A 24,394-nucleotide genomic window follows, 5' to 3' on the forward strand; every position below is an offset into this window, starting at 1 on the left:
TGTTGAATTCACCATTTAATTAGTGGTGACTGCACATCTTAGAGAAATAAGTTTCAGTGCCATGCTCTTCCTTCACAGTAGTCATAGACAGTTTTTCTCTGGAAAATGTAGGTGTCTTTTTGAAATGATTAACATGTCAATGTAGTGTTTGGGTTCTGCTACAACATTTCAGCAGATTTGAAAATGTAGTTTCAAAGCCAGAGTCTGAAAAAGTTGGATTCATGCATGCATGCATTTGCATACTCATGAATATTCATAGAATCTGGATTTTTCAATGAGGGAGAAATAGTAGATGTGTTTTAGCCTCTTTGAGAGTTTTTTTAAAGAACATTTTTGTGGGAAAGCAATTTTAATCAAAAAATGGTCATAGCAGAGTATTTTTTACAAATTTTAAAATGCCTCTTTAGGGGGACTTTAAATAAATAGATATGACCCGTAAATGTGTGAACTCCCCAGATATTACAGTACATAAATGAATATGGCATTTCAATGACATTAAATCAGACCTGTGTGACTGGAACTGACCAGAGAGTACGACAACCACATGGGAAGTGTTGTTTTGCAAGGCTGAAATAAATAACCCCACAATCTATTTATTTTCATCACGTCAGCTTTCATGACCATTGACCCTCAACTGTTTTTGGAAGTGATCAAACGGTCTCTTCACACAAAAAAAGCATTTCCTCTTTCACACATATGAATAACTACATTTTAACTTCAACGGGAAATGTGGTTTACAGCTGCAGTTAAATGAAGCACTGTGCATCTCAAGATGCATACACCAATCATCACACCAGTCGGTGCTAAGTAACACCAACACCTTCATGCACCTACAAGGGAACACCACCATTCATTATGTATGAAGTGCTGCTGTTTGTTTGATTTCAGTTTGTGCACAGGGGTCATCTGTTATTTGTTTTTGTCTTGTGTGTGTTACAGGACCATCGTGCCTTGGAAGGTGTTCCGTCAGTCCCTTCATGAGTTTCACCCCATTAGCTCCGGACTGGAGGCCATGGCCCTCAAGTCCACCATAGACCTCACCTGCAACGACTATATCTCTGTCTTTGAGTTTGACATCTTCACCAGGCTATTTCAGGTACTGAACACACACACAAATACTCCTGCACACCCTGCACCTTTCCCTTAGTCTGATCATTTCCTTGAGTTAATGAGAGCAGAGATGTGCAGAGGAAGAGAGTGAAAGAGAAGACGGCGAGAGAGAGAGAGTTGTTCTGCAGTCCGTTAGCCTCGGTAAAGGAAGCAAATTTCATTTGAGCAGCACATAATGAACTTAAACTAATCTGCCACATCTTTTTTGGGCTAACACTATCAACCTGTTAGCAGGATGCCTGCTGACACATTCGCACTGAGGCTCAAGTTGAAGCCTTCCTCCTCTCTGCTCACACAGTCACAGATAAGGGGGTCGTGGTGAACTACACGCTAAATGCAGCGTTGTTTCCTGCAGCTCGGTGTACAGTACATGACTGAAAAACACACGTTCACCGTTTTTTTCTTTTTCAACTTGGGATGAAGCAGCCGGAGAGGGAGGGTGGATAAAGAGCGGGAAGGGAAGAGCAGAGGGCAAGTTTATCAGGCATCATCCTCGGAGCTTATCTGCACAGTAGCACTTAGTGCAGGCGTCCTGTATCAGCATTATAATTAACAAGGTACCAAATGAAATGCAGTTTATTGCATCTCACACTCCAAACCACTGCATTTTAATTACGCCTGTGCACTGACAGACAAAGCCAGAGCCAGAGGCGTGTTGTTTCCAGCTTGTCCAGTCAGCTACAGAATAGATTTTAAAGTTCTGCTACTAGTCTACACATCACTGAATGGTTTAGGTCCAGAACACATGAATGACATGTTAGTAGAGTATAAACCCAGTAGAGCTCTGAGATCTACTGACTCAGGTCAGATAGTCGAGCCCAGAGTTCAAACTAGACATGGTGAAGCAGCATTTAGCTGTTATGCTGCACACAAGTGGAACAAACTACCAGCAGAACTGAGATCAGTCACAACTGTCAGCACTTTTAAATCCAGGTTAAAAACATTTCTCTTTTCATGTGCTTATGGCTGAGCTCTTTTTAAGAACTTTAAACTTGATCTATTTTCCTTTCTTCTACTTTTTTATTCTTCTTTGCTCTTGCTTTTTACTCTATGTTTAATGTCTACAATTTATTTTTAATTTTATGCTGTTTTTTTGTTGTTTTTTTGGCTTTTTGCCTTTATTTGATAGTACACAGTGAGATAGACAGGACAGGGGGAGGCAGAGATTCGAGACTGGGGCCGCCTGCGGTGAAGACTGTAGCCTCTACATGGGGCGGCTGCTTTACCCACTGCGCCATGCACCGCCCCGATTTTATGCTGTTTTATGCTTTTCTTTTTAAATGTTTTGTGGTTATGTAAATCACATTGAGCTGCCTTGCTACTAAATGCATTATGTAAATAAGTATTGCTTGCCTATGTACTGTACTGTACTGTACTGTATATGATATGTCATCAAATAGGTGCAAATTTTCATTCAAATCTGGCCTGTCAAGGGTTAAAAGGCCATGGCAACCTCACTTAACATGATTTTTAACCTTGTAAGCACAATATCAACAACAATTATGATAATTTCACATAAATGGTTAATAATTTATATAACTCTGGACAGACAGGGATGTAACCTTCGACGAGTGATAGAGGCAGTATTTCTAGTTTACATTACCCAAATCCCTCCTGCATCATATTTCCTATGCATTAGTGCATGTGCTGTTTACTCCCTCAGTGACATTACCCCCGGCTACTAGTGTGCAGGCCAGGGCAGCGACAGCCTTAATGAAAACTAAACAGATTACAGACATTTCCTATGACACTCCCTCATGCAGAAGTGAAGTCCTCCTCTAAATGTCCTCAAACTCAGAAGAGGAAGTGAGCCTGTGGCCATTTTAAGCTCCGTCCTTGATATGCAGTAGACTGGGGGGGGCGGGGAGGGTGATTATGCAGTGTTTTTATTACATTAAGAGCACTTCAAACGTGGCATTTCTGCCTGAGCGAGTGATGCGCTGGTGATTATAAACCAATATTTAAAGGCAAAGTTTGCTCGCTGTGCTCACTTAAGTGTAAAGATGACCTAGGTTTGAATGGATGTCCAAACAGCACAGATGTGACTTAGTGAAAAAATAAAAGTACACTGATGGGCTCTTACGTTACTGAGCACACTTTTGTTTACTAATGCAGCCGGTTGCTGATCACATTACACTGAAGACTGATACAGTACGTCCAGCAGAGGAAACGCTTTTGACTTGTCACTTCCTGTGTGTAAACAGTGTACGTTTGATTTGAACGATGAGGCTGCAGCGCGGTTGGACAGTCAGTCCCTCTTTGACATTTAACCAATTTTTTATGTTATTTTTTTAAAGTCTGCGCTTTGCATATTAATTAGTCGTGTAGCTTTAACTATAACCATGACCTCTGCAGCTCATTTTCACTGTTGCATTAAATCTACTTCCTTTCACACATCAGACACACTGTTGAGGGTGATTGCGGAACCTCCTACACACTACTGCACTCCACCCGCCCACTATAGGACACCCTTTACATATGATTTTAATTATTGTGTTTGTGTTTTTTGCTTTGTGCTATGCTGCTGCGCTTGTTTAGAATGTATAATAAATGAAAAAAACACCTGTTGTGTTGTGTCTTACCTGCTCTACAGAGAGCGTGAGACGGATTCTGCTTGTGTGGATTCCACCTTCCTCATTCTGCGGCTCCAGATGGCCCCAAATGAGTCGCATGCTGTTTTTTTAAGTGCTGCTAATTAAGCTGTAAGGAGCGTTTTACTTTGCTCGGTCCGGATTGAAACGGCCGCTGTAAATCTCACTCCAGCAAACAGTTGTTTTTAACTTCAGCGGTGATGGTGACGCATCCCTCCCTCCATCACTCTGCTGGTAGTATTATTGCTGTGTCGAATCACTCACATCTGACAAGTCACTCTCTTCTCTCTTTCATGTGTGTGTGTGTCTTTGTGTGTGTGTTTGTGTGTGTGTAGCCTTGGTCGTCCCTGCTGCGGAACTGGAACAGCTTGGCAGTTACTCACCCAGGGTACATGGCCTTCCTCACCTACGACGAGGTCAAAGCACGACTGCAGAAGTTCATTCACAAGCCCGGCAGGTGAGACATACTGTAAAGAAAGGTGTGTGTGTGTGTGTGTGTGTGTGTGTGGGGGAGTGCGTACACATGTACACAACTTACAATTCAACCGCAAGTGGTCTCAATCGGTGCTTCCCAGTGCGTCTGCAGTGCAGTCATAACCTCTTGAACCCAGTTTATGTCTAAATTGGGGTTGTCCACGCAGTCGGGTCACTTTGAGATTTTATTTCGGCCTGTTTGTGGCAGAGTGAGCAACGCACTTTCATTTAAAATGTTTGAATCTTAACGAGGCGCAATACAGTTTGGTACAGTTGTGGGTTACTAGTTCATTGTAGTTCTCACGACCTATTTTAGGAGACTCTGCACGAGCATTTGAATGCGTATGTGTGTAGTATTGTTACATAAGCGACCAGCGCTTTCACTCCGCATGCAAACACACATAAATGCAAATCATCAACGTTTTGGTTTTGCATCAAGACAACGACAGACAGGGCACAAGTTCAGTCTTGGTTTTACATTCCTTTTATTCTGCTGTGTGTGTGTGTGTGTGTGTGTCTGTGAGGGCTTGTGTGCAAAAGGACCCAGGGCAGCGTGGCACCGGTACCTACTAGCATCAATGGTCTGATTGTATACTGAAAGCTGATGTCACTGTTCAGGCCCGGCCTGCGAAGGGCCACGTTGACATCCCAGCAGTTATTGGCCCCATTCGAGTGCAGCGTTTTTTTTTTTTATAAATTACAGCTTTTTACTGACAGGAACGATCTGTTTATATTATGGGCGCAGCGCTCGATCCCACTTCAAAACTAAACATCAAGGCCATCACCGAGACTCCTCTGCTCTACTTGTGCAGTTCCGCCAAACTCAGTCCGTCCCGCCGGGAAATCCTGATAGATGCATTTGTGTCATGTACGATCGATCAGCGGTGCTGCTCTTGTTTTTTCTGGCCTACCTAAACAACTTACCGAGGTCCCCGTCCTGCATTGAATGTCTGTACGGATACTCAATACCCCCCTCTCCTCCCCCCCAGGAGTTGATTTTTAATTTGGTCATTTCCTGAAACAAATTTGTCAAGTTCTACGTCTGAGCCAGCAGCCAGGAAATGTTGGACTCTGTGGCGAGTGGCTCACTTTTCCACTCTAGTCTGGTTCATTTGGAAGATCTTATCTATTTACTGATGAGTTTTTGATGTGTGCGGATGATGACGTGATTCTGTCACCCACTTAAAAGTCCAGACTTCAAATAAAGATCTTTTATCTTTTTTTTTTTTTTTGGGTGCTCTTACGCTAAGGCTTCCTCCGCCAGGTTCACTGATAATAACCATGATGATGTAACTGTAGCTGCTTTCCTGTTGTACATACAGTAATGTACAATGATTTACCAGTGTGTTTTGTGTATTGAATGTATTTTATCTCAGTGTGAGTTTTCTTATCTTTGGATGAAATATCTTCAGCAGTTTCATTCATCAGACATTAGGGAGCTATTTCTATGCGGAGTTCGTCCCAGATATTTTCATTTGGACTCGATTTATTTTCATGAAAAATGATATGCATCCTTGAAGAATGTGCTTCTTCATTTTGCACAGTTTGCAGGAGCCATTTGCAACCCTAAATGTGTGATCACTTCTTCAACTAGAGTGTGTCTTACATCTTCATTGTCTCTCTCTCTCTCTCTCTACAGTTACATCTTCCGTCTGAGCTGCACGCGGCTGGGTCAGTGGGCAATCGGTTACGTGACAGCCGATGGAAACATACTCCAGACCATCCCCCACAATAAACCCCTCTTCCAGGCCCTCATAGACGGCTTCAGGGAAGGATTGTGAGTCCACTGGCATTTTGTATTTTTTTCTCACTTATATGTCATGTGTAGGATCCTTTTTTTCTTCTATCATTTCTCCTCTTCACTCCCCTCACTGCATGCGAGGCAGCTCTGTTTAACATCCCACCACTGAATCTGCCTTTCAGCTTTAAACCAATCCAGCCATATCATATTGCTCGCTCCCTTCATTCCAGTGTTATCATAACCAGAATAGAACTGTTGGTTTCCGAGTGCAGCTCAGCCGGCGGTTTAGCCGGCTGGCGTGAAACTTATCTCTTTATGCCAGCGTTGATTCCTTTGTTTAATGAAATCGTTTGGCCCGCTCCAACCTGTGATTAAGTGCTTATTTAAACTGGGAAAAGGCCTATACAGTATATCGCCTGCATCTCCAAAACATTTGTCAAACGATAATTACAGCATCTGACCCATTTGTGAATTAGTCATGTACTGTAAATGCATCAAAATCGGCGGTGATATGAAAACGCCGCTGCCAGATTGAATGAATGGACTGAACAGATGTTTTCATTACCGCAGCCTGTTAGGTATACATGCATAATCATCATACTCACTAATGATGATGTTAAATTAAAAAGGAAAATGCCTGCGGAAAGACCCGTAGATAGTTTAAGGGAACCTCTGTGAGCTCATGCGCCTCTGCCTTCCTCAGCTATTTATTCCCCGACGGCCGGACCCAGAACCCCGACCTGACGGGACTGTGTGAGCCCTCACCTCAAGACCACATCAAAGTCACACAGGTCAGAGCAATGCGCTTCTCACACTTCACCTACACTCGTTTATGTCTTTTACTTTCTTGTTGGTTTTTGTTGCATTTTATCGTAAAGATTAAATGTGTGGAAACACATGCCAGGAAATACCCCTGTTAAAAAAAAAAAAAAAAGGTCAGACAGCCAAAAGGAGAAGTAAAAGACACGATTACTAGACCCACAAGAAGTTAGCCAAACTTACAAAGTGGCTGAATAATTAATAGATTCAAAGGAATAGCACTGTTCTCACATTTGTTTTAAAAAAAACAACCAGAGCTAATGAAGTGTACCAGTAAATGCAAAAACGGTGCCATTGCACAGATATTTGCAGAATGAATGTTTCCTGCCTGACTTACTATATTTTAAACAGGATGTTTTGGCTTCAGCGTTGAGTCATCAGCCTCTAAGTGTGTGACAGTTAGCCTCATGGTCCGCAAGTCAAATACTAGAACATGACTTTGACATTTAAATAAAGTTGTTTTTTGTTTTTTTTTAAGAATAAATGTAATAATTTTATTTATTTTGTCAGTTCACGCTTTCTCCGTTGTTGAGCTTAACAGGAAACAAACCTGTCCTGAAATATTTCATACTCTCATCACATTGCACATGTTCAATAAGCAAGATCCAAACTGTGAATTGGGGAAATATCATAAAGCATCATGGATCCAGATCTCAGCCTTGTTTGTGTTGCACATCTGCCCAGAGTTTGGGCAGATGTTAATGAGCAGACTCATTCTGCTCCAGCACAGGAGTGAAACTAAAAACACGCCCCCACGTTTTGACTTTGCTCCAAATCAAACCCTTCCAGGCTCCGTCAGGTGATGCTGGTACCGTGTGATGTGTCTCTGTGTTCAGGAGTTGAGAGCTCACACTTGTCTCGTTTCTTTCTCCCCCTCTCCCCCTCTCCCCCTCCCCTCAGGAGCAATATGAGCTGTACTGCGAGATGGGCTCCACGTTCCAGCTGTGTAAGATCTGTGCAGAGAATGACAAGGACGTGAAGATCGAGCCCTGTGGTCATCTCATGTGCACCTCCTGTCTCACCGCGTGGCAGGTATGTGAGTGGGCGGATGTGAAGTGGGGGGGGGGGTCTGTGGGGGTGGGTGCAGCTCCAGCTCAAGTGTCATAACGTCATAGAGTACGTGTTGAGAGGACAAGTCACTGTCGCTGTGTTCTCCAGTACAGACGTTATTAAAGGTCCAGTGTGTAATATTTAAGCATATATATATATATGATATATTGCTTTTATAAAACGGTTACCAATAAAGGCAATATGAAAGAGGGATACGCAATCAATTTCATGTAGTTTTATTCAACCAGAAATACATATTATCCAATAAAATAGCCTCACTGTGAAAAAAATAGTCCCACCTCTCCAGACGTTAGCTCCAAGTAGCTCTGCATCTCGTCTTTTCCTCTGTCACTGCTCAGTCCCCTCTACCATTGTTAACCCGGAGGTGGTGAAAGTTCACCTTAAACATGTGAATTCAACTACTTTAGTCCGTTTTTTAACATCGTAAAAACATCAGCTGTCTTCTGCTACGGACTGCAACAGTCCGTTGTCATGGATACATGACAACAACTTCCATTCATACCAGTCATACGTGCCTGAGGCGGAGTGATAGCCTACGCTGTGATAAGGCTTTAGAATAGTAGCCGTGGTATATGCTCAATATACCACGGTTAACAACCAATCAGATCGCCGGATTTCACCTTTCCGTTTTATCTGTCAAGATTTATGGTTAAAATCTGGATATACTACCAATGAATTTGTTTGTTTGTGTAAGTGTACAATCACTATAAAATAAAATCTGTTTGGTTTTCATAGCCTTATAATTCTTCTTTTATACATACTGTATAGCAAGGGTCTTGCTTAGAGAGTGTCGCCATCTTGCACTGCCATGTTTGTACTGAATGGAAAATCCAGCCAACTAGAGAACTCGTTTCAAGAGTTTCAAGTTCATAAATAAACTATAGAATTATTTAATAGATACTTATCAGTAGGTGACGTCACGGTGCGTTCCACCTGGCCGCCGCCATGCTGGGTACCGAACACTGAGTTAACCTCTATTCAGCTCAGTGCAGCCACATCCTCTCTGACTAGAAGACTGCTGCCTGATGTAGTTTGGATATGGATATTTCTCATTTTGATGGCCTTGCCTTGAAAGCACACACCTCCAGCACCTTTCTGCTGAGACGATCTTTGACAGCGCGGTGCGCTGCTCTCTCTCCCGTTAAAACTTAATCTAGCTCACCCAGCGGACCTCTCTCTCTCTCTCCTCGTCTCTCTCTCTCTCTCTCTCGCTCACTGTCTCTCTCCTGTTACTTATATGTGTTTAACCAAATACACGAAAAGCCAAATCAAATCAAAAATGCGTAGCCCACTTCTTTTTTCTTTTTTAACTCACAGACATTTTCATAAAGTAATAAAATATTTGGACATTTTGCCATCGTTAACATTGAGACAAAAGGCTGCAGGAATGGAAGAAGAATTCGGCAAATCATCTTATCACGCAAAAAGGCACAACAAACAGGTTTTGCACAATGGTTTGCACAAATAAGTCTTAATATGCGCAACACCTTCTCATCACAATCCACGCCATCTACACAGTTACGTTATCAGCTCAGCTGTTATTAAAACCCAACTCATCAGGACGCGATGACCACCACTCACATTAAACAAACCGTTAACTATTAATCCACACTCAAACCGAGGCAGCAATAGTGTTAACTGTACTCAACAAGCTGTTATTACAAGGTTTACAACAGATATGACAGACAACCTGGGCCGTGTGTGTGTGTGTGTGTGTGTGTGTGCGCGCGTGTGCGTGTATAAGAAAGGGAGGGAGGGAGGGAGAGAGAGAAAGTAGGTAAAAGCTGTTAGCTGTTAGCTACCGTAGCTCAGGCGTCGGTCTCCCGTCAGGTAAAAGCTGCCGTTTATTCCTCAAATGAAGCTCATGAAGTTGTTGAGCCTCTCCGGTAGAGTTATCCATCACTGCTGTTGAATTAGCCGCTAAACTGCTGGACGCTAAAACCGAGGGGGCGTCTGTGTGTTTACAATTCACGAAAGCAACGTGAACGTACGTGCCGCTCACACCATAGACTGTAAAAAGAAGGGTGAGTGAGGCAGCCTCCCTTGGCGTACATGTCTCCCAAGCTGTTTAATGACGGTAAAAATGAAACAAAGTAAATATCCTGCATAGTTTCTCTTTTCTGTGCTGCGCTGATCAGAGCGGCGTCCCTAGCAACGGTGTATTTTACTTAGCAACGATCTGTTAAACAGGAATAACAGACTGTTAAATGCAAAATCAAGATGTAAATAAATATCAGAAATATCAATAAATTATCGGAATACGACATTCAATAGAGCCATGTAATAAAAAAAGGTTTATCCACTATTTTTGTGAGATTTGATGTCACAGCCCATAGACTGCCTTTGGAAGTCGGTACCCAAGATGGCGCTGTGACCGGCTGCGAACGCTGTGTGACGTCACGTGATATCTATCAATAGACAAATAATAGAACTGGAATGCTAGATGTCACAGTTTTCCCCTCATTTTACACACTGAACCTTTAAAGCGCATCACCTCCTTTCATCTCTTGTGTGCCGTTACATCTGCCATGTGTCTGTCCGCGTCACAGGAGTCAGAGGGTCAGGGGACGGGATGTCCCTTCTGTCGCTGTGAGATTAAGGGGACGGAGCCCATCGTCGTGGATCCTTTTGACCCCAAGGACAACAGCGGGGGCTCCTGCAGGAGCTCGTACGGGGCCGAGGGCGCTCCGTCGCCCAGCTACGACGACGACGATGACGACAGACTTGAAGACCCCCACCTCATGATGAGCAAACTCGCCTGTGCGAAGGTAAGACATTAGAAGTTATGCTGCTTTAGTCTTCCCCACTGATAAAACTCAAAGGGTCTTGGCTAAGTTGGTTTGAAACCCCCGGGTAGCATCTCATGTGTTTTCTACTGTCCTCCTCTCTTCTCTGTTTTTTTTCTGCGAGACCTCGTCTCTGTGCAGATGAAACACTCCCTGCTTCACCCTTTTCACTTTTTGTGCGCTTCAAGCTCAAGGCTCATATCTAAAAGTCTTTCATCTCCATCTTTCACGGTGCCAAGGTAGCAGCTTTTTTTTTTTCTTTTTGTGCCTTTCAGCATTTGATATGTGGGGCATTCTCCTATCCTCCATCTTTTATGTTCCTCGGAGAAGCTGTGTGTGCATTAGCCTGCTTATAGAGGAGCTGAACACCTGAGATCACACACACTTTGATGTGCTCCCTGGAATCTGGGGCTTTGATTGCTGACCGGGCCTCTGTCTCATCCTTCTTTAAATGTACTTGTACACCTTGAAGTATTTGGCTGTACTTCATAAATATTTTTGTGTTGATTTGTTTTTGCACGCTAAAACAAAATATGTTTTGGATTTTTCTTTTTCTTTAAAAATCTGAGCAATATGATGCCTTTCCATTGGATGGGACATGACAATTTGAAGGTCTTGTCGCTGCTTCACAGACATCATGCATTAAGGTGTCAGGCTGAATAGTTCATCAAAATGATCAAAATGGCTGGGTGCAATATCCAAATCATTGTAGCATTGTGATGCTGACATAAAGGGAACATCCTTGTTTGGTATCAACCCCAATAACACATGGTATTCCCATTAAAACAGGGACTTATTCTGTGTTTGTATGTTCTTCCTACTACACTGTATAGATCAGCTAGTTAAGCCCATTTTATCAGGCACACTTATAAAATCTAATGTAGTCCAATACAACAGCTCAGCTATGTGATCTACCTTTACAACGATAATCTTTATTTGTGATTGTGACACTTTAACTAAGTGCTAATTTTATATGTTTATTATTGAGGTTGTAGTTTGCAGTGGCAATGAACAAGATTTCTTTTCCTGAAGAGGGTTGGATCGCTCACATTTTGATTTTAATGGTCACAGTACCACACCCCACCGACCATGGCCTTAATAATAGTTATATCAATGCGTTGTTAACACTTATGACAGTATTGGAAAAAAAGTAAACGTTATAATTTGTGGCAGATCTGCTACATTAGATTGCATTATATTATATAGGTGTACCAAATTATGTCGGCTCAGACTATATACGTATCTTTAATATAACAGATAATTTGTATGAATTAGTTCCATCGCAAACAAGCTGAAAGTTGTTCAAAGAGAGAAAACAGACCATAAACCCAACCAAGCAAGTTCCTTTTAATCATAAATTAAATTTACTGCCTCTGGAAGATGAGAAACAGTGAGAGCTTGTGTTACCGCTTTGACTTGTTCTTCTTCTTCAAGAAAAATGAGAATTAAACAGAAATACCATTTATTCTTATTACTTGCTATAAAGAAATATTTCCAGCACTGTCTTCCTGCTCTCAACTGCCTTAAGAAATGAATACAATAAGAACTGTATTGTTCTGTATTGCATTATAAAACAATGTAGATGGGTAACATTAGCTGCAGTTTAGATTGGCAGCAGCATTCATCATCATGTGTATCATGCGCATGAGAAAAAGCTGATTGTGTCGAAACGTTTCCCGTGAAGCAGAATTTGATCACGTGTTTTGCTCCGCTGCTGTTAATGTGATCCAGGTGGAGCGGCCCCCGTCACCCATGTCCATGGCTCCTCAGTCCTCTCTTCCCCCCGTGCCACCCAGACTAGACCTGCTACCACACAGACCTCCCAACCCCCCGGGGGCCTCCAGCCCCGGGGCCACCACAAAGGCAAGTGAAACTAACACAACCAAACAAGAGAAGACATTACGGTAAAAATTCAGTCAATGTGTGTGGTGCGATTGTCTGGTTTATGCTGAGTCATGGCCTGCAGGTAAACAGCAACTGGTTACCTTCATAGGTGAATGAGGCCATTTTTATTACTGATGCATATAGGAGTTAATTTCATCATTTCAAGCTCCACTGCAGCACCTGCAATAAAAAAAAATGATACCATTTCGCTCGGTGCCAAAAACCAGGTTGCTTCAGGTTTCCACTCAGACTACTCAAATATTCTGCTTTGCTGACGCACCGCAAAAAATCAAGCCATGAAACAGCTGCAAAGTCGAAGCAGAGAGGAAAGAGAAACAGACCACAATGTAAAAATATCGCCTGTAACCCAACTCTGTTATTTAAATTACACTTCCTCCTATTACACCTTCGACACCAGCAAGGTATTGAAATAACAGCCAGAGAAATCAATGTATTTTACATTGTGATGTTTCTGACACATACAGTATATTGATGATTCAAGTGTAGACAAATGGAAACGCTAGATAGGGATTGGGAAGCGAGTAACATTTCACCTTGGTGTTATTCATCTAGATGATGCATGCTGTAGATTTTTATGTGGAATGCATACATCATGTTGCTGAATGGATTATTCCCAACAGCTCGGAGTTTTCTTGGACTTCACATCAATATTGAATGCACTCTAAACTAATCCTCCTCCTTCTCCCCTTCTCCCCCTTCAGGCAGCATCTCACCACAAAGACAAACCTCTCCCCCTCCCCCCCGGACTGAGGGATCTTCCTCCTCCTCCTCCTCCGGACCGGCCCCACGCAGCTGGGGCGGCCCCCGACGGCCGGCTGCAGAGGCGGCCCCTCCCCTGCACCCCCGGGGAGCCCCCTCGAGACAAGCCTCCCCCCACACCTCCCAACAGGCCCCTGGCCGACTGGAACTCCAGGCCCGTCCCCAAGGCCCCCATCACCTCCTCCTCCTCCTCCTCCTCCTCGTCCACGTCCTCGTCCTCCTCGTCCTCCCAAGTGTCGAGCTTGGGCGGGGACATCCGAGCAGGTGTCAGGGAACTTTCCAACCGACACTCCCTCCCCCTGGCGCTGCCCTCGGCTCTGGACACCCGCTCGGACTCGCAGAAGAACAACAGCTCCCTCAGTCTGGATCACCAGCTGGTCAGAGGAACCGCAAAAACACCACACACTAAAACTACCATTTGGTTTGATGTGTATTCCTTGGCTGCAATTACAAGCTCACAGCACTGGAGTCAGTGGTGACTGGCCAAGGAAAACAGGAGAAAGAATCCAGTATACTGTTATGTGGGTTTTCAGCTATTGTTGGTTCTTAGCAGAGTGGATCAACGCACACCCGCTGTATGAACACATGTACAACAGAAGCATGAAATCAGCGTATTTGTTCGCTCTGTTGCCATTTGTAAATTCCACATTGTTCACAGAATAATTCAATATTTTGGGAATTACACTCATTCATTCTCTTGCCGGGAGTTAGATTGAACCAGCCTCGTATTTACAGCACTGACACGACACTGTCAGACACATGTAGAATTAATACTCAAACATGATTGGTGTTTGTTTTCTAGATTTTTTTTTTGTCTAAATATTCTTCAGTTTAAAATTTCTAACATAACATTTCTGCTTCTGCGTCTTTTTCAGAGTTTTACCGCAGTAACCGGTCAAGAGTACGACAGCCCCAAAGTCAAGCCCTCAGCCTCGGCCAACGCCATCTATTCACTGGCAATAAGGTATGTTGTACTGGCACTATAAAACACAGTGGTTTATTCTCGGATCACGGTTTGTTCAAGATATTCATAAAAATAAGATATTAAATGATTATAAAACCTGAATTTCTCTAAGCAGCTGTTCCATATGTGTTCCTGTGTTATTTTTCCGCCAGACCCACTCAGGCCCTCAGGGGAGCGGCAGGAGAGGAGGCACGGGACAGCGAGGAGGAGTCGGAGTACATGATCCCCTCCTCGCGGCCCGTGCTGCCCCCCATCACGGCAGCAGCTGCAGGGGAGACTCCACCGGCCCCGAGGCAGCCGCAACCTCAGCCTCCGTCAGCGCTCCAGACGCAGAGCCAAGCCTCCACACTCAACTCGAGGTATTCAACACGCTCGGTGTCTCCACCTCCAGCAGGACAGAAATAACACAGTAACTGGGTTTCCATCCGAATGTATCGAATTTAAGAGCGGATTTTGTGAAAATGTGCAAAAAGCAAATGCGAATTTATGCCCGTTTCCGTTCGTTATTGTTTTGCGATTATTGGGAGAGGAGGAGTGTGCCGTGAGATTACGTCATAAGAGAGCGTGAATGTATCCAACAGCTGACACTCAGCTGACACTCAACATCATGGACAATTTACTTACTTTCCGGACTAGACGCACCTGTATAAGCCGCACCAGCTACATTTAAAAGAAAATACATATAGCCTATAGGCCGCACTTGAATATAAACTGCAGGTTTTCATGTTGTAAAATGAGATATTTACACAGAAAGACAGTAGGGAACTGTGCTTATGTTCGGTTTTCCGCTGTTTTGGTTATGCTCCTCTCCTCCATGTGCATTTGTTGGGTCCATGCCTATGTTCCCACAGCCCTATGTTCCCACAGTTCTAAGATTTTTCTCAAAATTAGGCCCTATGTTCCCACTGGACTCTCTCTACCTATCTGGACTCTCTCTATCTGGCCTGTCTATCCTCTACCAGGTCTTTTTACTAAACTTAACCAACTCTTTTCTTCATTTCTTAAACCCAACCAATGGTGGGACAAAGGGCTGTGGGAACATAGGGCCTAATTTTCAGTGACAACAAAAGTTAGAAATGTGGGAACATAAGGCTGTGGGAACATAGGAATGACCCCCATTTGTTGACAACGAAGCCGGCGAAAAATCAATAAATGGAGCGGTGGATAATGTTACATAACAATGTTACGACGTGTGTGTTTGTGTAGTCTTAACCGTCATAAACAAAAGATTACGGGTTACGGAGCGTGTTCGTGTTGCGGTGCAGAGACGAGAGCTGGGACACCGGGGCGTCGTTCTCCATTTGTTTGAACGTCGCTGGGTGAAGTCCAGCAGCACTTCACCCACAAACTCTGGCTCAATTCGCATAACCTGTTTCCATAACAAAAACTCGCATTTTCCTTTTATCGATACGCTGACAAATCCACCCCCCCCAAAGCGTAAAAACTTTTATGCGCATTTACTGCCTTTTTTCAAGTATTTATTCGCAATTTTTGAAAATGCAAATAAAAATAGGTGGATGGAAACGCAACTAGTGTCTTGTAATTTCACCGTTATCTGTTGTTTTTATTATAATTTTGTTGTTTTACCATTGTAGGTTGGCGCTGGCTGAACAAGAGGACGGACCTCAGATGTATGAAGCTATGTACAACATCCAGTCCAGGTCACAGCAAGCCAGAGACTCAGGTATTGTGATTCACTAACCCTTGGCTGACTGGGATTAGCTGAGCCAGGGCATTCGAGGTCGGCGGCATGAGTCACTTTCATAGGCTGTTTTAAATTTGTACCTTTCTGTCTACTACCCAGCAAAGATCTCCTTGTGTTTACAGTTAACAAAACAAACTCTAACCAGTCGATCTGAATGTCTGAAATTAGTTTCAACATCCACACCATGTGGGGAAGAATACACCTACTCTGTGTTGGCAAAGACTGCGGATTCTGTTTCTGTTCACAGCTGTGAGTCATCTGAAGCTGTTTGGGGAGGATGAAATGATCAGTGTGTATGAATGAGAGCATGTTTGTTTTCATTTCAGATTATTCAGAGTTGCCCCCTCTGGCGATGGCCAACGGTCCCAGAGACCACACAGCCGACGACAGGGAAGAAGAGGAAAACGGCTACGACTTCCCAAAGCCCAGGCTGCCGTTGCCCCCTGCCCGACGGACCCTCTCGGAACTGGGGGGATCTTCCTCATCCTCCTCATCCTTCTCTTCATGCTCATCCTCCATGGCTGCTTTCAGCCGCCTCTCCTTAGATTCAGACGCCGGAGCTGCAGCAGGTACGTTTATTTGATCCTATTCAACCCCAATCTGATTTCAAACTAAATGTACTGATATTCCCAAATTTAAGGGATAGTTCAACATTTTTGGCAAATTGGCCCATTGCCATAATCCCTATAGTTTTGGGAGTAGGTTCATCACCTTTAATTGTCAGTGCAAGCTATTTTTAGAACGGTGGAGCAGAGCCGTGAGCTGCTCAGAGCTACGCTACGGAGGCTAATGGGATTTCTTGGTTTCCCTCATCAAACTCATCAAATACACAATCTAACAACTCCACAACGCTCTGGTGGACAAGTTGTGACCTGCACATTCACCACGCTATGAGATAATAACAAAACGTTACAAGACAGGGTTGTTTTCGAGGCAAATGCAGAGAAAAACTGCCCCCAAAGGGAACGTGCATCAGCGGTTTTGCATGAATTTACCTCGAAAACAACTCTGTCTGGTAACGTTCCGTTATTATCTCATAGTGTGGTGAATGTGCAGGTCACAACTTGTCTAAGAGAGCATTTTGGAGTTGTTGGATTGTGTATTTGATGAGTTTTGAATCCCATGAGCCTCCGTAGCGTAGCTCTATAGCTTGCACCGACAATTAAAGGTAACAATGGGCCAATTTGCCAAAAATGTTGAACTATCCCTTTAAGGAGTATTTTATAATGAGATGTATTATAAAAGGGAAAGTTTGTACCCACATCATCCAAGTTTACAGGTCAGTTACAGTATTTTTTACTTGCGCATGTGATAGATGTGAAAAAGAGAATATATGTCGCATAAGGTTTGTATGCTAGATGAGGTTAATGTGTAACTATCAGAGAGAATAAAATGAAAATTTAACTACTCCAATAGCTAGATGCACTAAGGGTAAACAAGAAATACTTTTTGTTATTTGAATGTTTAAATGAGGCCTTAGAACTTGGGCTCTTACGTATATGAGATATTTGGCATCTGAAAGCTTAATTTTTTACATTATATTGATTTATGCGGGAACTTGCTGGCAACATTTCACGAAGTCACTTGGATGTAGAAATTAATAGCCGCCTCTTCAGGTCCCACTCAGCTCAGCCACTCAAAATGAATCAAAGTTGCTGATGAAATCTCTTGAAGTAGCACAAAAGTTCTGTGATGGAGAGCACGGCCCCAAAAAGTCGCCCTAAGTGTTTTGCTGCTGCCTGGTACGGGGCCAGACGTAATACAGATTTTCCAGAAGCTCTCTGAAGTTAATGCTAGACTCCAACTTGGACTTTGACAAATTGCCACCAATCGATTGCCAGACATCATTTTCTCCAGTTTGTGCAGTTGCAGTGTGCAAAAAAAAAAAAGGGGGGGGGCAAAGACGGGTAATTACAGAGCTCTTCACTTGCACCAGTGACCTGAAACCTGGAAAAAAAAACACTCTGGGGTTTTTAGAGCAAACCTGGTGGTGGTGGCGGTGGTATAACCATCTGTATCTCAAATTGACCAATGAGACGTCATCGCATGCAGCGAGGTCGCGTTGAGGTTTGACTGATGCAGCAGCAGTGACCTTAGCCGACCTCTCACACTCGCATATGTGAAGCAGGTGCAGGAGGAGCCGTGGGGAGGGCAGAGCAGGACCCCAGTGCAACATGGGAGCAGCGGTTCTCTAACTTTTTTACATCAAGGACCCCTAAACTGACACAAATTAGACCATGGACCCCCCCCCATTGGACGACATTTTGAAACAAACACTGGAAATACACAAATATTTGTTCTGAGATTGAATATCGTGGCTTTTTTTAGTCAATGTACAGTACAGGCCAAAAGTTTGGACACACTCAATGCATTTCCTTTATTTTCATGACTATTTACATTGTACATTCTCACTGAAATTCCACTAGTGAACCCTGACAAGGCACACCTGACACCTGTGAAGTGAAAACCATTTTCAGGTCAGGTTCACCTCTTGAAGCTCATCAAGAGAATGCCAAGAGTGTGCAAAGCAGTAATCAGAGCAAAGGGCGGCTACTTTGAAGAAACTAGAATTGGTGGGGGCAGAGATAGAGGAGGAGGAGGAAGAAGGAGAGGAAGAAGAAAGAGAAGACAAAGAAGAAAATACATGTTTTCAGTTATTTCACACTTTTTTGTTAATTCCACATGTGTTCATTCATAGTTTTGGTGCCTTCAGTGAGAATAAAGGAAACACATTGAATGAGAAGCTGTGTCCAAACTTTTGGCCTGTACTGTAGGTTCAAATTACAGCCAGTGAATTTTTGGAAAAAGAAAGAAGAGAAAGAAATTTCCGGGCAAAAAAAAAATGTGGTTACATTTTGAGAAAATGTTGGAGACCCTGTTGAACCCTCTCAAAGACCCCTGGGGGTCCCCGTACCCCACTTTGAGAAGCACTGTTCTATAGGAATGTGGTGGATATTTCCTGGTCGACGGTGCTAATATGAAGCCTCTTGGCCTCGAAAGCCACGGTGCTAAAAGTTAATCTTGACACGACGGTGTTTAATTTCTCTGTAATCTCTGTCAATAAGTCTCTGCAGCAAGATGACATTCAACCACATGTGATGATTGCCCGGTGTCTGAGTGCTCCACTGACGGTTTGAGGACCGGTGAAGTTGCTCTCATGCGCAGACAAGCTCTCACATTATAATTGGACTCTGATTGCTTTGTTAAAGGTCACTGCTGTGGAAATGTCAACCACTTCACCATATATGCATTAGGATAAAAATATGCAGCATATTTCACAGACAGTCCACAATGCCGTCCGCTACAGTTGCCTTTGTCAGATTTATGTCTGAATTTTAGCAGCAAAGCAAGTTAATATTCACACTTTTTAAAAAATGAATTTATTTAGTTTAAGATGTAATATAAGTTAAAGGGATAGTTCAACATTTTGGCCCATTGTCATAATCCCTATACAGTAGTTTTAGGAGTAGGTTTGTTACCTCTAATTGTTGGTGCAAGCTGTTTTTTAAAACGGCGGAGCAGAGCCACGAGCTGCTCAGAGCTACGCTACGGAGGATAATGGGATTTCTTGGTTTCCCTCATCAAATTCATCAAATACACAATCCAACAACTCCAAAACGCTCTGGTGGACAAGTTGTGAGCTGCACATTCACCACACTATGAGATAATAACAGAACGTTACGAGACGGAGTTGTTTTAGAGGTAAATACAGAGACTGCTTGCTGAAAAACTGCTCCCAACTGGAACGCGCATCAGCGGTTTTTCTCTGCATTTGCCTCTAAAACAACTCTGTCTCGTCACGTTCTGTTATTATTTCATAGCGTGGTGAATGTGCAGGTCACAACTTGTCCACCAGAGCGTTGTGGAGTTGTTGGATTGTGTATTTGATGAGTTCAATGAGAGAAACCAAGAAATCCCATGAGCCTCCGTAGTGTAGCTCTGAGCAGCTCGCGGTTCTGCTCCGCTGTTCTAAAAACAGCTTGCACCGACAATTAAAGGTAACAAACCTACTCCTAAAACTATAGGGATTTAAGAGTGTTTCAGACTTTGTGGTTTTTGTCTCGTGTCCACTCACTATCCCTGTCTCTTCAGCCTTCTCAGAGCCGGTGGAAGCACCAGAGAGACCTCCAAAGCCCCTGCCCAGAAGAATCAACTCGGAGCGTCGCCCCAGCCCCGTCCCGCCCGTCCCCGCCCCCGCCCCCCCCAGCAGCAGCAGCAGCGGAGCAGCAGCGGGAGGAGGAGGAGACGCCAACCCTCAAATCAGCAGCGAGATCGAGCACCTCATGAGTCAGGGATACTCTTACCAGGACATCCAGAAAGCACTTATGATCGCACAGAACAATATCGAGATGGCCAAGAACATCCTGCGCGAGTTTGTCTCCATTCCCTCCACCGCTCACATCCTCACATAGCACACTCCGCTGCTGTGCCTCTCTTTCCTGTTCGCTCTCTCGCCCTAAGCTTGGCCCAGCCTGGTTGGGTTAGGGATTTGGCACAGGCCAAACCTAAAGCCCCCCCAAAAAAAGCCCATCGCCTGCAGCACTACCTCTGGTGCTGGCTGACGTCCCTATATACACCCCCTGTGGATTTTAACTGGCCGTCACTCCCAGCGAGCTCACGGCATCTCCGGGGACTCGGCGCCCTGCACTCCATGCGCTTTCAACAGTGTCTGGCCTTCTTCTTGAAACTGTTACGGGCAGGCCTCTTCATTATTATTATTATTTTTTTTTTTCCAAGAACATCTCCGTGGGACTTGACTGAGCGCATGTGCAGCGACGACGGGACGCCGCCACATGACGCGAGACTTTTTTAGTAGGAATCCTGGGAAGAGAGATTCTTATTATCTTTCATGTCGAAGCCTCTTGCTGAAAATGTAACCAACACCTCACAAATGAAACTAAAAAATGTATGTCTATATGAAAATTTAATATATGAGTAAATATATATTAAATGTGTGTAATATATACAGTACGTGCATATACAGTATGTGAAAAATGATTTCAGCTTTGAGGGTCGCTGTTGGTACAAGCGATTATGGGTAGACGGGGACCAGATTAAAGTGGGAGGGGGGGAGAAGAACGCGTGAGGAAGAGCCGGGGCGTCTTCCTCACCAGGATGTGTGTCGGTCGGCAGCAGCTTAGAAGACACGCAGCAGAGCTTTTCCGTGATGAATTAAGTCTGTTACGGCCTTTGATTAACAACTTTGCTTTGGTACTTTTTTTTTTTTTTTTTTTTCATCGTTTTGTTGTGTTTTGTTTTTTTTTAAAGTGGGATGACGATGGTTTCAGGTCAGGACTGTTGTCTGGCAGTGTGTGTGTGTGTGTGTGTGTGTGTGTGTGTATGTGAGCATGCATGTGCCGGATCTGCTTCCTCATCCCCACCCCTCTCTCTCTCTCTCTCTCTCTTTTTTTTTGTTTTGCTCCTGTACAACATGAATGTGGAGTTTACAGTCGGTATACTCTGTAAACGTACTACTGCTCTAACTCATACGACGGGGCCCTAGTGTAGCTGTAGAGATTATTAGAGGACGTACTAATGTCGACAACCCCTGCAGTACCAGACAGGCGAGTGTTGCGTGATCCGCGGCGGCTGAAACGTGTTTTTGTTTTTTTGTTTTTTTCGTTCTGTCTTCATCTAACTCCACTGGCTGATTTCAGGTGTCCACCTCCAGCTCAGTCCAGTGTTCTGAAACAAACAAACAGACAAAAAAAATAAATGTTATTGATTTACTTTGGTAATATATTATTGTAATATGATCATAAATATTGTTATTATAATTAATTCAGAAGTGCTTCACTGCTGCTACTATTGTTAGTGCTAAACAATTAAGCCTTAAATGTACATTTGTGAATATTGTGTTTAACCGTCATCCTGTTTCTTTAAAGTGACAGTATCGCTGTGTTTTTCTCCAGTCCGTAATGTAGCATACTTGAAAGTACAAACGGCTTGTGAGATTGCAGCCCTCTCAAGCTGTCAACTCTTCAGTGTTTTAAGATTTCTCTTTAGTTTTTTTCTCTTTGTTTGTTTTTTTCCTTTAGTTAGACTCTGTATAGCAACAGTAAAAAAAAGCAAAATGCTTTGTCTATGGAGACCAGCCATTTTGTTATAGATTCAGGCTTCTCTTTCACATCGGTTTCCTTTCTCCAGTGGAGTTCGCCCCCACTGAAAGGGAGTGAGGCTTTTTAGACAAAAAAAAAAAAAAAAAGTAGGCTCATGGGTTTGCTGGCCCACCCCCTAGTCTACAATGAAATCAGTATTTGGGCCGACTGTAAGAACTAACTCAGGAATAATGTTTATTTGAACACATGGCGTTCACCCTGGCTGTCAAAAGATTTAGAAAAATGGAAAAAAAACAAAAAAAAAAAAACATGGGAGGAGTCTCATTGGCAAAGACAGCAGCTCATCTGTCGACTGTCTGTTCATCCAGGTGACATGTAGCCAAATATATCCGCTTAATGAAGTCACACAAGTAGCCTATTACCTTCTCTTTTTTTTATTTTTGGTCAAAAACATTATAACTTGCACATTTTTCTCATATGATTTTCAATATTTCACAGGACTAGAGACAGCAGCTTCATTTCCAGGTACTATGAATGAATTAAGAAATAAATGCCAGGAGCTTTTAGGTACATTTACTTGAACCTCTCCCAGCATATGAAGAATGTTGTTTTGTTTTGTTTTTTTGTTGTTTTTTTGGGAGGGAGGAGGGTGCAGATGACACGTCGATAGCTAATCAGCCCCGGCTCATTCTGGTGAAACGCTGTGTATTGACTGTCTGACTCTCCACACTGTCTGGCCATCCTCTAGCTCTTTTTGTTTCTGTTCCTAGTTGCCTTGAGAAACTTCTTGAATGATGGGTAACGGACGGGGGAGATGTCCCCCGATCCTCAATACTGTACCAATGTTTTGTCGATGTCTTTGAGGACAGCGTTGTCGTGTATTATTTACCTTTTTTTTTGTTGTTGTTCGTTTGTTACATTTTTGTTTTTCGCACATTATACCAATTTGTGCTTCGATACTGTCACTCTAAAGAAAAAGTGAATTGTATAAATTTAGTGAAATGGAAAAAAAAAAAAGCTGTTTTATTTCATTTTGCATTCCTGTACATGTACTTTGTTCCAAAGGTTTTGTTTACTTATGTGAATAATTCTGTAAGCAGTGCCATATGTTTAGAGATCCTCACCACGTTTATAGAGTAAGGCCTTGTTTTTGAAGAGAGTTTGTAGGTATTGTAGGTATCAGTACCTGTCGGTCTCTGAAGACAAGATTGTGCAGTATTGCTTGTATTAATCAGTCCTCTCCTGAATCGTCAGCCACATCCTGGAGAACGAGCGCCGGTCTGCGTCCCAGACCGGTTCCTCGACCCCAGTGATGCTCCATGTGTACCAGCGCCCGTTGCATTTGAGTCCCTCTGCTGGGGTACTTCAACTTTCTGCCAGAAGGGGGAGCTGTTGTTCCATGTAGCCGTGTTGCTTCTCATCAGTAAAAGGCATTCATTAATACTTTTTGATGGTTTTTAAAGCTCATATCACTTTGGAAGTATGCACAGTGCTGTTAATAAAAATGATACGCAAAAGACATCACGTGTCTGTCCGTTCAATAGATTACATCACTCTATTATCAAATGTTAAAGGTGTACAGAAAAGAAAACTGAATTTAAGCCCACTCTGGATCATAAAATTAGTGTAATAACTCATCTTTCAGACGATGTAGGCCAAACTTTGTGCAAAATTCTATTTTTGAGTAAATCCGGGATGAAAGTGTGTATTTTTTTTCCGCATTGGGTAATGCAGGCGCACGGATTATACGTCAGCCTGTACACGATTCATCAGCCACTGATATTGGATCTGTCATCCGTCATTCAAACGTCTGAGACACGCACACACGGAGCTCGGTCTCGCCCCAAGCTTTGAATATCCCGCCCGCTCGATAATGACCAATCAAATTCGTTTTCCTTACTCGGGAAAACGAAGTAAGGAACTCGGCGCGACAAACAGGACAAACGGCCATTTCTGTACACCTTTAACATTGCATTTCTTCTGTTTATTGTTCGAGAGTTTATGCCAAAAAGACAGCAGGGAGCAAGGGTGACAACTCAAAATGTAACCCAGACCGCTGAGGTTAGGACTAACCCTAATGGTATTATAAGGCGAGCCACCAAGGTGCCTGCACAGTTAATATTATTTTTCTATAACTCATTAACAGAATTAATGCACTCTCTGATTTTATGATGCGTTATTATGTAAAAACATTACAGTGACTGTTTACTTAAGTATTTTGGTATCATAAATATCTAGATTGTAGCAGCAGAAGCAAACATTTTGACATTGAAGATGGCTGACATCAGTTTACAGACTCAGTGACGGGGTTAGTGTGGAGCCAGAGCTCGTGTTATTTACACCTGAAAAGTCTGAATGCACCGTGACTGATTGTTGAAGTGATACAGATGAGAAGTTGCACAGGAGCGGA

General features: G+C 43.2%; 1 protein-coding gene across 1 annotated transcript in view; it reads left to right on the forward strand.

Annotated features, from left to right (window-relative positions):
- Positions 1–23,503, forward strand: part of cbl (Cbl proto-oncogene) — a 49,472-nt gene extending 25,969 nt beyond the window's left edge. Inside the window, exons 4-16 of the mRNA XM_085796527.1 lie at positions 940–1,096; positions 4,037–4,158; positions 5,815–5,952; positions 6,620–6,707; positions 7,636–7,767; positions 10,356–10,574; positions 12,324–12,459; positions 13,203–13,633; positions 14,132–14,220; positions 14,373–14,579; positions 15,816–15,904; positions 16,252–16,494; positions 20,018–23,503. Coding sequence (XP_085652653.1) covers positions 940–1,096; positions 4,037–4,158; positions 5,815–5,952; positions 6,620–6,707; positions 7,636–7,767; positions 10,356–10,574; positions 12,324–12,459; positions 13,203–13,633; positions 14,132–14,220; positions 14,373–14,579; positions 15,816–15,904; positions 16,252–16,494; positions 20,018–20,337 — 2,371 coding nt within the window. The 3' untranslated portion in view covers positions 20,338–23,503. The remainder of the gene's footprint in view (positions 1–939; positions 1,097–4,036; positions 4,159–5,814; positions 5,953–6,619; positions 6,708–7,635; positions 7,768–10,355; positions 10,575–12,323; positions 12,460–13,202; positions 13,634–14,131; positions 14,221–14,372; positions 14,580–15,815; positions 15,905–16,251; positions 16,495–20,017) is intronic.
- The last annotated feature ends 891 nt before the right edge of the window (positions 23,504–24,394 follow it).

This window comes from Trachurus japonicus, chromosome 13, assembly GCF_045865225.1.
Source record: "Trachurus japonicus isolate A0001 chromosome 13, Traja_1.0".
NCBI classification, from domain to species: domain Eukaryota; kingdom Metazoa; phylum Chordata; class Actinopteri; order Carangiformes; family Carangidae; genus Trachurus; species Trachurus japonicus.